Raw genomic sequence first — 16,633 nt, 5'->3', positions numbered from 1 at the left:
GCGTGTGTGTGTGTGTGTGTGTGTGTGTGTGAGATGGCGTTGATGTTGAAGGAAATGTTTTGTCCTTTCTTCCAGCTCAAAGCTATTGGCACTTGGGTATGCACTACAGACCTTTATGTCGTATGTTACAAGAACAATTGCAACCTGTTACTCCTTACGGTTGTTCTAGATGGTGAAGGAACAAAGAATTGGATTTTCCATAGGGTAGATTTTGGACCTTATCCTAGATTCTCTTTCCCTCAAGTTTTGGTTACTTTGATATAATTATTCCTACGCCTTGGTTTGTTGATCAAGTTAATAAAATTTTGCTCCTCACTAAGACAAAAAACAAAACCTAAAGAAAATTTGGCATAGTAAATTGCCACTCAAATGTAGACTGTTTTTATAGCGATGCTTTAGATAGATGATGGCCAATCGGCTTTGTTTTTCAGTGCTTTTAGCGTCTGTGACTGCTTTTGAATAAGTTTGCCTATTCTTTGAGGACTTCTTTCTTTGTAAAGTGAAGCAATAGAACATAGCCTTTTACAAAAAAAAAGTGTAAACATATTGCCTTTGAGTCACCGCAAAACCAAATTTGCAGTATGAATCTACACTCAGACGAAAACAAGGTAGCTTGGCATAGGATGCCAAAAAGAAAAAAGAAGACTTTCACAATGTTCCCTGCCCATATGTACACTGCCCTTTACAAAAAATGGTTGGATGTTTTACAACTCTCATCTGGCATAGCCATCAGATGCACTGATATCAATCGGAAGTTTTACAACAGTCACAGGACAGGGAGCATTATTCACCACGTAATTGCTGACGCTACCTAGCATTGCCCTGCACATGAAACAGTTGAAATCTGAATTAAGCAATTGTTTCTCATGTGCACTCAAATTTAAAGACTGACCCCCAAAGACACATACCTCTTTATTGTCCCCGTGCCTCGACTCCCCATCACTATACAATCTAGAGGTAGATCAACCACTGCGTCGCAAACCTTCTCCCTTGCATCCCCCAAATATATCTTGAAGATAACCTCGAGCTGCATGCACACAGAAGCATGGGCATAACTAAGCCACCTATCCCACAGTAGAATGCCATGAGGCTCATGATGAGCAGAACGAAGCCACACATTACACATACTGAGAGACTGATAAGCATGACTACCTCATCTAGAAGTAACAAGAGCCAGTAGGGACTCTATGCTATGCAGGTAACAACATGGAGTAAAGCAGATATTGAAGGAAAAAGTTGATGGCTGCATGGGACTACGCAATGCAGGGAACATGATGGAATACCCCAAAGGAAAATGAACAAGATGAGGTGGTAGGAATAGCCAGAGATCCCACCTGATTCTCTCGTGCCTCGTGCTCCAGTACAGTGAGGGTCTGTAGATCATGGGCAACTCCGTACTTTGTAGAAACCCCATGGGTTGCAAATTCAGAGAGAGGGATCAATGCTGGAGAGACAAAACCCCTGGTCAAAGCTTGATTTACCTTTTTTTAACAAGGTCCAAAAAGAACATCCACCACAAACATGCTCACGTCGACAGTGCACGAACACGAAAAGTGTATGCACCAATGAGAGAACAAGAATGCATATGCTGATGCCAGATCGGTAGGGTTCATAGCACAACCCACTATTAACAGCCTCATGCATCAACACATGCCAATCAACTTATGCCACCTCATTCATATACTAAAAACAGTCATTCACTAGCAGCCATAAAGTACCTATTTACACAGTTATATTAAATGATTTAAAAACCCATTCATTAAACTTAAGACTGGACTCTTGGTGTCAGCTAAAACTGCAGGTTGGGCAGGGGATGGACAGGGGAGACTCCCAGTCCATGAGGCATCTGGGTGGGGAAGATCTTCCCCTTTACAAGGGTGTCAGCTAAAAAGGGGGATGGGTGGGAGCTGGGCTGCTAGTCTGTAACCAGCCTTAGGCTTGGTTCAGAACATGCCACCCAGCAGGTCTTGATTCAGCAGCACAAAGATGCGGCCCCAGGCATCTGCTCCATCAAAATGCTTCCGACCTAAAGCAGACATGAGGTTGAACTCAAGACATCAGGACCTGCAGCATTCTGGCTTCTACCCGTGGATTTCCCTTTCTCACTATTGAAAAATCTGCCAAATTCAATGCAAATTCTCAACAGAAACCTCCAAAATCTTAAGGCTTTAAGTTTTGAACAAAAAAAGAAAAGGTTTTCTGTGAACACTGCCAGTGGGTCACAGCTTTGAGCCAAAAGCTTGTGAATCCTGCATTGAAGCCACAGCTCCCGGCTTGTTAATCCTGTTTTGAAGACAGAAACCGGGGCGGGCGGCCGGGAATTGGACTGGGGTCTAGGCCTGAGGCCTGCAAATGCATATTGCATACGATTACCAATCGTGCTCTTCCAGGGTAGCCACAGCTTCCGGCAGGAAGCTTGTGAATCCTGCCTCAGCGGGTCAGTCAGGGACGATCAAAGCCCATGACTGACGGACAGAATGACCCCGAAATTCAGCACTAATCCCTGATTCAGAAGATCAAAAACAGTAGAGCATTTACTACTTACGAGATCCGCCGTCTTCCCACAAATGCATCTCGCCCACCTCCTTGAGCTTCTTGTTGACAATGATGCAGATGAGATGGTCTCCTTCCTTCACTATGTTCTTCAATGCCCACTCCAGAGCATACTTACTGCCCGCGGAGAAATCCAATGCGATTCCTATGCGCCTGGATGCCATACCCTTGCTATGCAGAAACCCTAACCCTAGTGGCAGAAAAGGCACAAAAACAGAAACCTAAAGGGCACAGACGCAGAAGAGAGTCAAGGAATCCAAGGTAAACAGATGCCCTAATTTGACGTACACGAAAGCCACAGAAACCCTGATTTGATCTACACAGAAACCCTAATTGGACTGCAAGAGAAACCCTGTGCATGCTCAAGGTTCCTTTCGTCCTATTTATAGGTAGCGAGCTCTGAGGGGAGGGCATCTCACCATCTTGCTTTTCTGTGTGATGGTGGGGCAAACCTTAGAGAATGTGTCAACCCTCCAGCGAAGGCATGACCCATTGCTGGCGGAAGAAGAGAAAAGGGCAAATTCCTACCTCTTTTCCTGTAAGGTGGGCCACAGAATCTGCGAACCCTAAACACTGTCAAACCCTAATTTAAGAAAACACCCCTAATCAGACATGATTAGGGATTCCAAACCCTTATTTGCCACCATGCTAGAATCGTAATTGCCATATCCAAACCCGCTAAGCCGAATTGCCGCGATCCTGATTGTTACCGAACCCTAATTAAGGGAAAGCCCCAATTGTGCTGCAAGATGGCAGCTCCAAAGCGATGACACTAGAGCATAACTAGACTCCTAGAGGGTAGAGCTATTCACGCCACCGCCACGACCAAGGCTGCCGGTGCCGTGCCGGCACAGAGAATCTAAGATCCCCCTCCTCAGGGAGTGGGACACAGGGATGCAATCGCAGCCGTTGGATCCACCTGAAGCCTGACGGGACGCGGCAGCTTTACAGCCCACATCCTTGGTGGTTGCAGTCTCTCAACACTGTGACACGCTGCTCTGCAATTAGCCGCGTAACGGTGATACTTGAAATTTAAACTAGCTTGAATTCTTTGGCTTTCATTAAAAAAGAAAACTAGCTCCGGCCTCAAATATTTTATTACGCTTAGTATATTTGAGAGATTCTCGTGAGTCCTCCCCCTGGTGTGCTCGGCATCAGATATCTCGTGCCTCGACATCGACTCCGAATAGCAGATTGCACAGAACATTCACACACCCACCATCTTGTAAACCTTTCTGAATTAAGGCTATTGCAAACCTTATCCAAGCGATATATGGTCTTCACAAAACAACTTGCTCTTCTGCAAGTGGATGATTTGTGGATGGTGTCTTCTATAACATCTCGCCTCAGTCCATCTGCTACTTCTTGACCGCTAGGCGATGCATGGATGTGTATGATGTGGCTGGCATAGTTGCTTCGAACATATCCACACATGTACAGTGTTGCATAGGTAGTGCTCTTGAGGGCCCCATCATTTTCTTCTTTCGCTTCTTAAGGGCGCCATCATTTTCTTCTTTCGCTTCTTACCTGTGAGCTTGGTGAGCCTCATGTATGATTGCCGTCTCATGAAGCATGGAGATAAAGGACAATTTTCAAGTAGCCACCACAGTTCCTCTCTCCTCTGAGCATTAGAGTTCATGTGGCAACCAAGTCTAGCATGGAGGCTTGGACTTTAACCTATGCATGGAGGCTTGGACTTTAACCTATGCATTTGAAAATTGTTGACTTGCTTCTTCTTGATGTGATACACTTTTGTCAAGTGGGCGTGCTTGTCTTCTCTGCACAACCAATAATGCTTGATGCCCTACCACACTCTATACTCATGGCCCTTTCCTTAGGAAGCTTGTGATACGTGTGTGCATCATCTACTCTTTGCCTAATTTCTCTCAATCTAGCTCAGATAATGGCATGGCTATCTCCACCTCCTTGAAAATTAAAATTGATAGTACTAGAAGAAACTAAAGAATAGAACCACTAAAGCTTTGCATTAATCCTTCTTTGCGCACCTTCCAAAGCCTACTTCTCTCAATGAAGGTACCAACAATGAATATGCATGTTTTTGTAGTCTAGTTTGAGGTAAAAGCTAGCCAAGTATTAGGCTAAGAGCTTTGCTCTAAGCTTTGGGAAGGATTAAGGAAGGTAATTAACAGAAGAAAATGGCCAAAAACTACACGCACAACTAAGCTATTTTCATCAACTTGCTTGATTTCACTCTAAATCATCACTAAATGGAGACATGATTGCACAAAATAAAACAAGAAAAAGAAGAGAGGGAGAAATAGGTTTGAAGCGAGTGCACTCTTCCCTTTTTGAAAGAGAGAATTAGCCGTGCAACTCTCTTAACCAACTTTCCAACTTTTCTTGCAATATTTTATTAATTTCCAAAAAGCATACATCTTTCTTTCATCCTCTCTTCCCTTTTTGAATGAGAGAATTAGGCGTGAAACTCCCTCAACCAACTTTCCACATTTTCATGCCATGTTTTCTCAATTTCCAAAAAGCATACATCTTTCTTTATCCTAAGGTTCAAATTTGAGACTTTCTTCTTCTATTTGACTAAGGTTCCCATGCTACCAAAGAAAGGAGCAAATGTTTAAATGTTCATTGGCTTTTACATATTTGTAGACCCACTAATAAGGCAATCACTTATAAAGTGGCAAAAAGATAATATAAATCATAATAAGAGTTTCACAAAGGCATAAATGCCAACAAAGGTTGATAAAATAATTAATTTTGTCGATGTAGAACACTTTGATACTATTTTGGTACCAAAATTGATGTTAACAGCTAATCTTTTCTTCTGTCTTTTTCCTTACTAGGTCTTCTTGAAAGTTTTGGTTTCCCTCTTCAAAAACTAGTCTCTCTAGCTCCCACACCTTAGCATTTTTTTTCTCTATAAGGGTTCTTATTTTTCCTACTTCACTTTGAACATATATTAATAGCTTTTGAGTATCCTGTTTATAGCTAAGACCCAAGCTTTTGCTGGGGAGATACCCTTCTTAATTATAGGGAGTTGGAAGAGCTGTCGGTCAGTGTGGAACCACCTCGCTTAGACATTCTGGGTGGTTTTTTCAAGAAGGCATAAAATAGGAAAGTGATCACTAAATGGAGACATGGTTGCATAAGGTAGAGCAAGAACAAGAAGAGAAAGAGAGTTTGAAAAGAGTGCACTCTTTCCTTTTTGAAAGAGAGACTTAGCCATGCAACTCCCTCAATCAACTTTCCACATTTTCTTGCTATATTTTATTAATTTCCAAAAGCGTAAATCTTTCTTTATCCTAAGGTTCAAATTTGAGGCTTTATTCTTCTAGTTATGACATGGTTCCCATGGAGCACATGTTAAAATGTGCATTGGCTTTTTACATATTTTGTCGACCCGCTAATAAGTCAATCACTTACAAAGTGGTAAAAAGATATTACAATAAGATTTTCACAAAGGCATAAATGCCAACAAAGTTTCATAAAATAATTAATTTTACCGATGTAGAACACTTTGTTGATACTATTTTGGTACCAAAATTAGGGGTTATTAGACAATGGCAACTAATCTTTTCGTCTCTCTTTAGGTCTATCTTTTTCCTTACTAGGTCTTCTTGAAAATTCTGGTTCCCCTCATCTCTCTCCAGCTCCTACACCTTAGCATTTGTTTCTCTCTTTTGAGGGTTCTTAATTTTCCTACTTCTCTTTTAATGTATATCAGAACTTTTGAGTATCCTCTTCATAGCTTAGACCCAAGCTTTTGCTGTGGAGTTGAAGCTATCTTCCTAGATTGATTTTATACCCTTCTTGACTATAGGGAGTTGGAAGAGTTGAGGGTCAATGTGGAACCACCCCGCTCGGAATTTTTGGGTGGTTTTTTTTTTTAAGACATAAAATAGGAAAGTGATCACTAGATGGAGGCATGGTTGCACAAGATAGAGCAAGAACAAGAACAAGAAGAGAAAGAGAAAGAGAGTTTGAAAAAAGTGTCCTCTTCCCTTTTTGAAAGAGAGCCGTGTAATCCCTCAACCAACTTTCCACTTGTATTTGTCATATTTTATTAATTTACAAAAAGCATACATCTTTCTTTATCCTCTCTTCCCTTTTTAAAAGAGAGAGTAAGCCATGCATCTCCCTTAACCAACTTTCCACCTTTTCTTGTCATATTTTATTAATTTTCAAAAAGCGTACATCTTTCTTTACCATAAAGTTCAAATTTCAGGCTTTATTCTTCTAGTTTACTAAGATTCCCATACTACCAAAGTAAGGAGCAAATGTTTAAATGTACATTGGCTTTTACATGTTTGCAGACCCACTAATAAGCTAATCACTTACAAAGTGGTAAAAACATATTACAATAATATTTTCACAGACATGAATCCCAACAAAGGTTGATAAGATAATTAGAACACTTTGTTGATACTATTTTGGTACCAAAATTAGGGGTTATCAGATGTTAGTAGCTAATCTTTTCTTCTCTCTTTAGTTCTGTCTTTTTCCTTACTAGGTCTTCTTGAAAATTCTGGTTTCCCTCATCGACCAATCTCTCCACCTTTTTACTACTTCTCATTTATAATGTATATCTATAGCTTTTGAGTATACTCTTCATAGCTGTCGAGACCCAAGCTTTTACTAGGGAGTGGACCACTTGTTGGAAGCTATCTTTCTAGATTTATTTTATACCTACATAATTGTAGGGAGTTGGAAGATCTGAGAATCAGTGTGGGACCACCCCTCTCTAACTTTTTGGGTGGTTTTTTCAAGAAGGTATAAAATAGGAAAGTGAACAGAGAGAACTATAGATCTTATCACCTTAACCTTGGAGTTTAGGAAATCATTACTAAGGGATAAGGACATGTAGCATCTATCTAGTCTTGCTTTTCTAATAAGCTCCCCATCCCACACACCATAAGACGTCTAAGCCACACACACTCAACTGTAGCTGCTGTTAAAGCTGGTAGAAATACAAGCAAGAGAGGGCTATGGTGGATCAAATATGAGGCAAGACATGATTAAGTATATGATTAGTAAGTAATTACCAAGTGATTAGTGAACAATTCACTCAATGCGATAGAGTAAGCATGGGAGATCAAATACCAACACATTCTCATTAGGCCAATGCCTCAATTTATAGCTTTTACATCCACAAGGTGCCAATTGATTTCTCCTTAATTTGTGCCACCTCCCCTACATCTGGGGCACCATTTCCTAGAATCTTTCCACACCCCTATATTCACTCATGCTACCCTTGATTCTCTCATCTAGTAGATTTTTCTCACCTTTTCAGTGCTATCCACTCAATTATGGACTCCCTTTTACAATCTCCGGCTAAGGGCTTGTTCCTGCACACACCATTCACTTGCATATTTCAACACCTCCCCTCAAGTGAATAATTCTAGCACACATGGACCCTCTACCAAGTTTCCCTCTTACTTGGTAGCCCGCGACCAGTGCCTCAAGTCCCTAACTCATAGTCCTTGTCAACACTTTCTCTCTATTTGTCCAAGGCTACTACAAGTGCCTGTAACTTTGACTAAAGTGCTCACACATACATCTACCACATGGCCTACATCATCGGTGGCTCAGAAGGTGGTTTTACTCTATTGGGGCAGGTTACATTGGGTTGTGGGGTTTCTCTCTTTCTCTCTCAGAGAAGATATTCTGACTCCTCTTCCTTGAGAGTCTCCATGAAGTTTTCCGATGCCGATCCTTCTTCATTTGGTTTGCTGTAGCAGTCTCTAACCATGTGTCCTGGCTTCCCACAGTTGTGGCAAGTGAAGGTCCTTCCTCCTCCCCTGCCTCTTCCTCGTCCTCGTCCTCGTGTGAGGCCTCCTCAGGTGTAGAGTGCTTTCTCCTCTCGAGTTGTTGGGTCCAATTCTTTCTTCTCTTTGACCTTGTTCTCTTGCTCTAGTAGAGCTCTTTCTATCTTATGCAACTTAAAATCAACTTCCTTGCTCTAGTAGATTCTAGGAGGAAAAGGTGCCTCACTGTTCATTGTGCAGAAAGCTATCCCCACTTGGAGTCTTCAATTGATCCACTTGCACAAATCTAATCTCAAAATGCTTCAAGATAGTAGTAGATAAATGTGTCCAGATATGTTTTGAGCCCACAAACATCAAGATTGAAGCATTAATGAAGGATTAATCAAGTGATTAACAGAGGCACTTTCTTGACTGTGCACAGTGCTCGATCTCACTATGGGCTTGATGAAATCAAAAACCGTCTTCACCAGCTTGTAGAGCATGCTTGAAAACCCCCAAGTCTAGTTGGAGAATTAGATAAATTCTAAACAAGCTCATCGTATGGAGCGTTTTTGGCAAATTTACTATCGCTTGCTAATTTCGCCGATCTGGTTGAATTTTACCATACCCTTTGAGCTACAAGTGGAGAAATGGGTCTAGTTTGTGCCTCTAAAAGGGCTTGGGCAAAGGATGTGTGTGAAGGGAGAGGGAGCTCCTCCAACAGCTGTAGGTCCAGATCCTATTTACTAGGAATTACTAAAACCATGCCTAATCTCATCACTAAGCTAATGTGGACCTAACCCTAGACCTAGGCTCTGATACCATGTTAGAAATGCAAGCAAGAGTGGGCTATGGTGGATCAAATATGAGGCAAGACATGATTAAGCATGTGATTACCAAGTGATTAGTGAACAATTCACTCAATGCAATAGAGTAGTTATTAGTGATTAGTGATTAGTGAACAATTCACTCAATGCAATAGAGTAGGCATGGGAGATTAAATACCAACACATTCTCATTAGGCCAATGCCTCAATTTATAGCTTTTACATCCACAAAGTGCCAAGCACCCACTCCCTTGATTTCTCTTTAATTTTTGCCAGTTCCCCTACATTTGGGGACACCTTTTCCTAAAATCTTTCCACACCCCTATATTCACTCATGATACCCTTGATTCACTCATGATACCCTTGATTCTCTTATCTAGTGGATTCTTCTCACCTTTTCACTGCTATCCACTCAATTACGAACTCCCTTTTACAATCTCTAGCTAAGGACTTGTTCACGCACACACCCATTCACTTGCATATTTCAACAAAACCTGCTTTGTACTCAGCTTCACAGCGGAAGTGGCCACTTGTAGGCTGCTTCTGCTGAGCCATGATTTACATGAATCACCAAGGTGAAAGAAAAACCCACTAGTGGACACTTGTGTGTCATAACATCCAGCCCAATCTGAATCACTGAAAGCATGCAGCTATGACTCATCCCCCTTTGGATAAAATAATCCAAAATACTGAGTGCCATATAAATAGCGAAAAACCCACTTAGCAGCCTGCCAAGCTTCTTACCTGGATTATGCATAAATCTGCTCAACTGTGAGACCGCATACTGTATATCTTGCCTCATGTTTCACATATAAAGAAGGGATCCAATAGCCTACTGATACAAACTAGCATCAAAAGAGTCTCCTACATCTTGAAGACTAAGTCGAGTACCTATCTCCATAGGTGTAGCCATAAGTTTACAGTCTTCAAGATTAAACCGCTTCAATAGCTTCTGTATATGTTTAGACTACAACATAACAATGCCATCATTGCGCTGCATAAATTGAATCCGCAAATAGTAATGCAAGGGCCCCAAATATGACATCTCAAACGATGACTGCAAATCAGCCTTAAAGGGTGAAATTTGATCTATATCGGGTCTCGTGAGAGCAACATGTCATCAACATATAGAACGATGACCAGAAATGTGTCCTTACTCCTCTCTTCACATAGAGGGTACTCTCTGTTGGATTGTTGTTTGCAAAAATCATTTGCAACCAAGTATGCATGAATCTTCTTATACCATGCTCTAGGAGCCTGCTTAAGGCCATAAAGAGTCTGTTTCAACCTGCATACTTTAGACTCTTCTCCTTTCATAGCAAAACCAAGAGGCTGCAATACATACACCTCCTCATGTCACAATCACCATTCAAGGATGCAGTCTTAATGTCTAACTGATGTACATTCCACCCATGATGTGCTGCCAAAGAAATGAGATACCTAATGGTAATCATACGATCACCGACTGAAATACTCCCCGACTCCTGCCATGTCAAGGGGACAGGGCAGTCAAGGATCGAGAGTGCAGAGACCAGCCCCTTCCTATCAGTCAAATCAGGGTCCATCTTGTCAAAATCAGGGCAATCCCAGGAGAACTCCAGCTCAGCCATCTGCCTCTGTCCAGATCAGCCTCAAAACTCCTTCCCATAACTGGGTCCATCTTGTCAAAATCAAGGCAATCCTAGGAGAACTCTAGCTCAGCCATCTACCTCTATCCAGCGTAGCCTCAAAACTCCTTCCCATAACTGGAAACCAAATAGAAAAAGTTCCGCCTCAGACTGCAGCAGCAGCCAGAGCAGTCACAATAGCAGAAGTAGTGGAAGAGGAAACAGGACAGATTTATGCAGCAATTGAAAACCAAGGGCCAAATCGCCAATCTCGTATGATTACCATTAGGTATCTGATTTCTTTGGCAGCACATCATGGGTGGAATGTACATCAGTTGGACATTAAGACTGCATCCTTGAATGGTGATTTACATGAGGAGGTGTATGTGTTCTAGCCTCTTGGTTTTGCAGGTTGAAAAAGACTCTTTATGGCCTTAAGCAAGCTCCTAGAGCATGGTATAAGAAGATTCATGCATACTTGGTTGCAAAGCAGATGGTAGCATTGATCACTCTTTGCAAAGAGGTATACCCAAAGCTAAAACGCAAAGCAGATGGTAGCATTGAGGTATACCCAACAAAAGGGCATTGATTATGATGAGACCTTTACACCCAAATCTCGTATGATTACCATTAGGTATCTCATTGCTTTGGCAGCACATCATGGGTGGAATGTACATCAGTTGGACATTAAGATTTCATCCTTGAACGGTGGAATGTACATCAGTTGGACATTAAGATTACATCCTTGAATGGTGGGAAGGTGTATGTATTGCAGCCTCTTGGTTTTTCTATGAAAGGAGAAGAGTCTAAAGTATGCAGGTTAAAAAAGACTCTTTATGGTCTTAAGCAGGCTCCTAGAGCATGGTATAAGAAGATTCACGCATACTTGGTTGCAAAGCAGATGGTAGCATTGATACTTTGGGTGTAAAGGTCTCATCATAATCAATGCTCTTTTGTTGGGTATACCTCTTTGCAACAAGTCTGGCCTTCTTGCCATCTACTTTGCGTTTTAGCTTGTAAACCCACTTAGTACCAATGGCCTTCTTGCCATGAGGTAGATCTATCAAATACCAGGTGTCATTCTTGAGTATAGAGTTATACTCATCCTACATAGCATGTATCCAATGATCATCATCCTGTGCTTCCTCAAAGGAAACAGGTTCCTCCTCACATTACATAAAGTAGAAATGAGAACATGAATCTGCATGATGAGAACCTGCGCACGAGTTCTGCTAGGTAAAGGAGCTGCCAACTTGCTATCTCTCAATGTCTGCATAAGCCAGTTTGGCATACGTCTAGATTCTTCTATGTCTGCTCTCTCCTCATCCACTACATCCTCAATAAATTACCTCATCAAAAGGCTGATTTGCAGGCTGATTTTGCACCTGCAAAGGCTGAATTTTAGCACTGGGTTGAGCATTCAATTGCTCTATATATGTCTGCCCTCCATTAAACAAAGGTAGGATCGAATCAAACATGTCCTATGAGCATACATTCTACTGTTTTTTGCATGAAAGCATGGGCTGAATTGAGTTTTCGACAAAAACAACATCTCTACTTACCAAAATCTACTTTGAGGCGCCGGATGGTAGAGTTTATATCCCTTGCTTTCTGAACTGTATCCCACAAATATGCATTTAACTGCCTTATCATCAAGCTTACTGCGTTCTACTTCTTTAGTGGATACACCCAGCTATATCTGGAGTAATCATCCAGTAAAAGTGACGAAGTAGAGATATCTCCAAATAGATGGTGTCCTCATAGGACCACATACATCACTATGTATAAGCTATAATTTCTTAACAGCTCTCACAGATCCATCCTTTGGAAATGATGCCTGATACATTTTACCAAGAATACACCCCTCACCTACATGTCTAGCAGAGGTCTCAAGAGTTGGCAACTTAGACACCATATTATGCCTTTGAAGGCATAACAAACTGCCATAATTTAGATGGCCGAATTGTGCATGCCATAATTCTACATCACTCATAGCACGTCATAGAAACTAAGCAAGCATCATGTTGTAACTTCTCAAATACATCCATCTTGTATAGGCCATGCAATAAGAGATGTGATGTGAATGAGATAGATGTGAATGGATGGATGGATGTGATGTGAATAGAGGTGATGAGATGTGATGTGAATGAGATAGATGTGAATGCATGGATGGATGTGATTTGAATAGAGGTGATGAGATGTGAGGTGAATAGATGTGATGAGATGTGATGTGAATGAGATAGATGTGAATGGATGGATGGATGTGATTTGAATAGAGGTGATGAGATGTGAGGTGAATAGATGTGATGAGATGTGATGTGAATCAGATAGATGTGAATGGATGGATGGATGTGATGTGAATAGAGGTGATGAGATGTGAGGTGAATAGATGTGATGAGATGTGATGTGAATCAGGTAGATGTGAATAGATGGATGGATGTGATGTGAATAGAAATGAGAATGTGAGGTGAATAGATGTGATGTGAATCAGATAGATGTGAATGAATGGATGGATGGATGGATGTGATGTGAATAGAGGTGATGAGAATGTGAGGTGAATAGATGTGATGAGATGAGATGAGATGTGAATCAGATAGATGGGAATGAATGGATCAGATGTGATGTCATGTAAATCCGGATGTAAATGAATGATATGGGATATAAGTGGATATAAATGTATATGTGAAGAATGGATGTGAATGTATATGTGAAAGAATTGATGTGAATATGTGAAAGAATGGATATAGATGTGTATGTGAAAGAATGTGATGTGATGAAAAGAGATGTGATGTGTCATAAAAATATGTGGATGTGAATGTGATGAATATGAATGAATGTGAATGAATGTGAATGTGATGGGTATGAATGAATGTGAATATGATGGATATGAATGAATGTGATGTGATGGGATGTGAATCAGGATAGATGTGAATGAATGAGATGTGAGGTAAAATGAATAAGATATGATGTGAGTGAATGTGATGTGGTCTGAATGGATGAGATATGAATGAATGTGATGTGATGAGATGTGGATATGGGTAGATGCGAGTAGATGAGATCTGATGTGGATCAATGAGAAAAGATGTGGTGAAATGGGAAATGATGTGATGAGAATGGGAATACATATGAAATAAATGAGAATTGATGTGAAACAATGCGGAAAGATGAGAGTTTGTTATAGAAACTGTATTTATGACCTGTTTTTAAAATACTATTTTATGTCAAGAATGCTGGGGAAGCATTTTGACCGTCTTGTGACTGAGGTCATGGAGACCCAATCTGATAAAATTGTAACAGCTGACAGAGAGTCAATGGAGGACGTCTCGTGTAGTAAGGTCGGTCGAGGTCTTGACTAGCCTTGATTAAACTGGTGAGCTTCCGCCGGTGGATGAGGGACTAAGAAAGTGGCCTATGAGTGAAGCGCTAGGTCACTTAACTCTACGAAGGATCCTAGAGGGTGCTGACCATACGGTGCTCGGGCTCTAGGTCACCAAAGATACCTGCACGTGCGTCGTGGAAGATATTGGAACAAGGAGTAAGAGTTGTTTTATGAATTTGGGCATGGATCTGGTTGATTGACCTTGCTGGTCCACAACGGATGAGTCCATGGCTCTTTTATATGGATCCGTTGGTTGATCTTGCTGATCTTCAACGAAAATTCCATTTTGTTATGTGAATATATTGCCGGTTACTGTGCGCTAGGAACTATCGAAAAGGCCCCCTGAGTGGACCGGTGGTGAGCGTTCTGGTTGCCAATGATGCCATAGGTACACCAATGAAAGAATGATTGGAATTAGGGATTCAACCAGAGATTTTGAGGATTATGATCATTGACACAATGATTTCATTAAATGATTGTTTTAAAGATAGCTGAATCTGTGAAAAAGGCAATTTCATATTGGGTGTGTAAGTGGTGTGACTAGTTTTAAGTTTGCATGAATATCAGGCTAGGGGGCCTGAGAACTCTTTTCCCTGGTACCCGGGATAAAACCCAACCAAATTCTTAATTTGGATCCCATCAGTACAGTGGTTGGGCGGCTGACTAACCCATGAGACTGGATGGGGTTAGGTTGGACTGATGGATCCTGAAAAATTGAGACTCAATTCTGTTATGAATGATGGATGAAGTAAATCCCAATATTTTCCTTGATTTGACTATGGGACTTACGGGCTCGGTCAGATCAGTTCAGTTAGTTAAGGCTTTTACTACGTTAGAGTAAAATTTTATCCTGGATGAATCGCCTGTGCTTTCCAAGCGAGGGAAGTTTTTCTGGGTTCGGATTTGGAAGAACCGAGGGATTAGTCTCTTGTCCGCACATCCGTGGGGAAAGGCCTCAAATGAGGGACCCTGGCGCAAGAAGTGCTACTTTTGTTGCTAGCACCCCTGAATTCGTTATGCGGTGGGGAGGATAGGGATCTCACAGCTGGTATCAGAGAAAAATTGGCTAATGTGGATCAACCGAGAAGCCAAAAATGTCAAAAATTTATAAAGTAGCAGTAAAAAGGTTGTAATTGTGTGTGATAAAAATCATACAAATTGTTATTCAGACTTAAATTCATAAATTAGTAATTGGGTCTTTAGATGGAAGTACCGCAATTGCATGGAATCTCTGTATAATATCCCTTGAGTACCAAAGTTCTATTTATGATCACTTTTGAGATGTTATCAATTTGTCCAATGGTCAATGCCATCCTTCATTAAAATTTTGGGACATCAAGTTAGGTTCCCAACCTCCTTGATTTCTCTTTAAGAAGTTTTAATATTTGGATTGGAATATCCAAAAGTTGTGTATGCTATATTGGATAAATTATCTATGTGTCCTTGCTAACCTTTATTTTAGCTTTAAAGTTATGTAGGAACTCATATACCATATTTGTAGCTTCATCCAATTGAACCATTTCTTGTTTAGGATAAGGATAAGTTCTTATTCCTTTTGAATCTTTGGTTTTCGCCTCTTTTGGTGTTGTCTATAGCTTACCTTAATTGTAGTTTGCTAAGTCTATGGATCTTTTTCGGTAAGAGTAGTTGATGAATTGGTGGTTGTATATATCCTCATTGGAGTCACTTTAAACAAGGACTCTATCCCTCCTTTAGCCACTTTCTTCAGTCTTCTCCTCATCATTGGGTTAGGTGTATCACCACCTAAATTCTCTTACATGCTTTCCTCGCAACCTTGTGAACACAAGTATCTCCTTTATGTACTACAAATGCTCTTACACATGCTTTGCTTGTAGCCTTGTGAACATAATTAAGGTATAACCTTAAATTTTCCTTTTTGTATATTGAGAATATTGATTCTGGTGGTTGGATTAATAAAGGTTTTTATGCATAATATTGAAGGCATTATTCTTGGTAATTTTGTAACTACATGTGGTCCTTGACAATGATAGCACTACACTATACTAGATATCTATGTACTGATGAGTTGATATCACTACCCCAAGGTAGAACCCTTGCTTGGGGTACCAAAATTTAAAATTCCCTTACAGATAGTAACTAGGTAAAGATTTTTGGGGTTTATCCATAAATGGTAGGTTTGGTTCACGTTTGATTTAAGACCCCAAATTTTTCACAATTTCCTTAGTTAACACTTGATTGATTATAGTAGTTCTTGGTTATAGAGAGTATGGTGGTAAAACATGTGGAGGTAAGGGAAACCTATATGCTCGATGCTAGAGAGTATGGTGGTAAAACACCTCGAGGTAAGAGAAATCTATATACTCAATGCTGGAGAGTATGGTGGTAAAACATGTGGAGGAAATGGAACCCTATATACTCCCCTTTAATTATTTGTTACACCAATTATTGCTAGTGTATAAGCTTGATATCATAGGTGGTGGAGCTAATAAAGCAAGTGATAATCTTTTTTGGTATGGTAAGGCATTTGACACTCTAGGATAATGACATAGATTGGTATCAGAGTTAC

General features: G+C 40.7%; 1 protein-coding gene across 1 annotated transcript; it reads right to left on the bottom strand.

Moving 5' to 3' along the window:
* Positions 1–484: 484 nt before the first annotated feature.
* On the bottom strand, positions 485–3,367 carry LOC147621886 (universal stress protein PHOS32-like). Its single transcript, XM_086822905.1, has 4 exons — positions 2,546–3,367; positions 1,335–1,444; positions 909–1,027; positions 485–822 (listed from the first exon to the last, which is right to left on the bottom strand). The coding sequence occupies exons 1-4, from the start codon at positions 2,715–2,717 to the stop codon at positions 714–716; spliced, it is 510 nt and encodes a 169-aa protein (XP_086679031.1). The 5' UTR covers positions 2,718–3,367; the 3' UTR covers positions 485–713.
* Positions 3,368–16,633: the final 13,266 nt, after the last annotated feature.

The sequence above is a fragment of the Cibotium barometz genome, chromosome 29 (assembly GCF_041138505.1).
Source record: "Cibotium barometz isolate CiBa-2024 chromosome 29, ASM4113850v1, whole genome shotgun sequence".
Classification (NCBI taxonomy): domain Eukaryota; kingdom Viridiplantae; phylum Streptophyta; class Polypodiopsida; order Cyatheales; family Cibotiaceae; genus Cibotium; species Cibotium barometz.
The sequence above is the reverse complement of the archived record's forward strand: the minus strand, read 5'-3'. Positions and strand labels throughout refer to the sequence as shown.

Bases quoted from the DNA above. Each gene is read 5' to 3' on its own strand.
- LOC147621886 (XM_086822905.1), bottom strand. From the start codon at position 2,717: ATGGCATCCAGGCGCATAGGAATCGCATTGGATTTCTCCGCGGGCAGT. The intron at 1,445-2,545 runs GTAAGTAGTAAA...TTGTCTCTCCAG, and splicing joins GTGGGAAGACGGCGGATCTC to CATTGATCCCTCTCTCTGAA. The intron at 1,028-1,334 runs GTGGGATCTCTG...GTGTGCATGCAG, and splicing joins ACGAGGCACGAGAGAATCAG to CTCGAGGTTATCTTCAAGAT.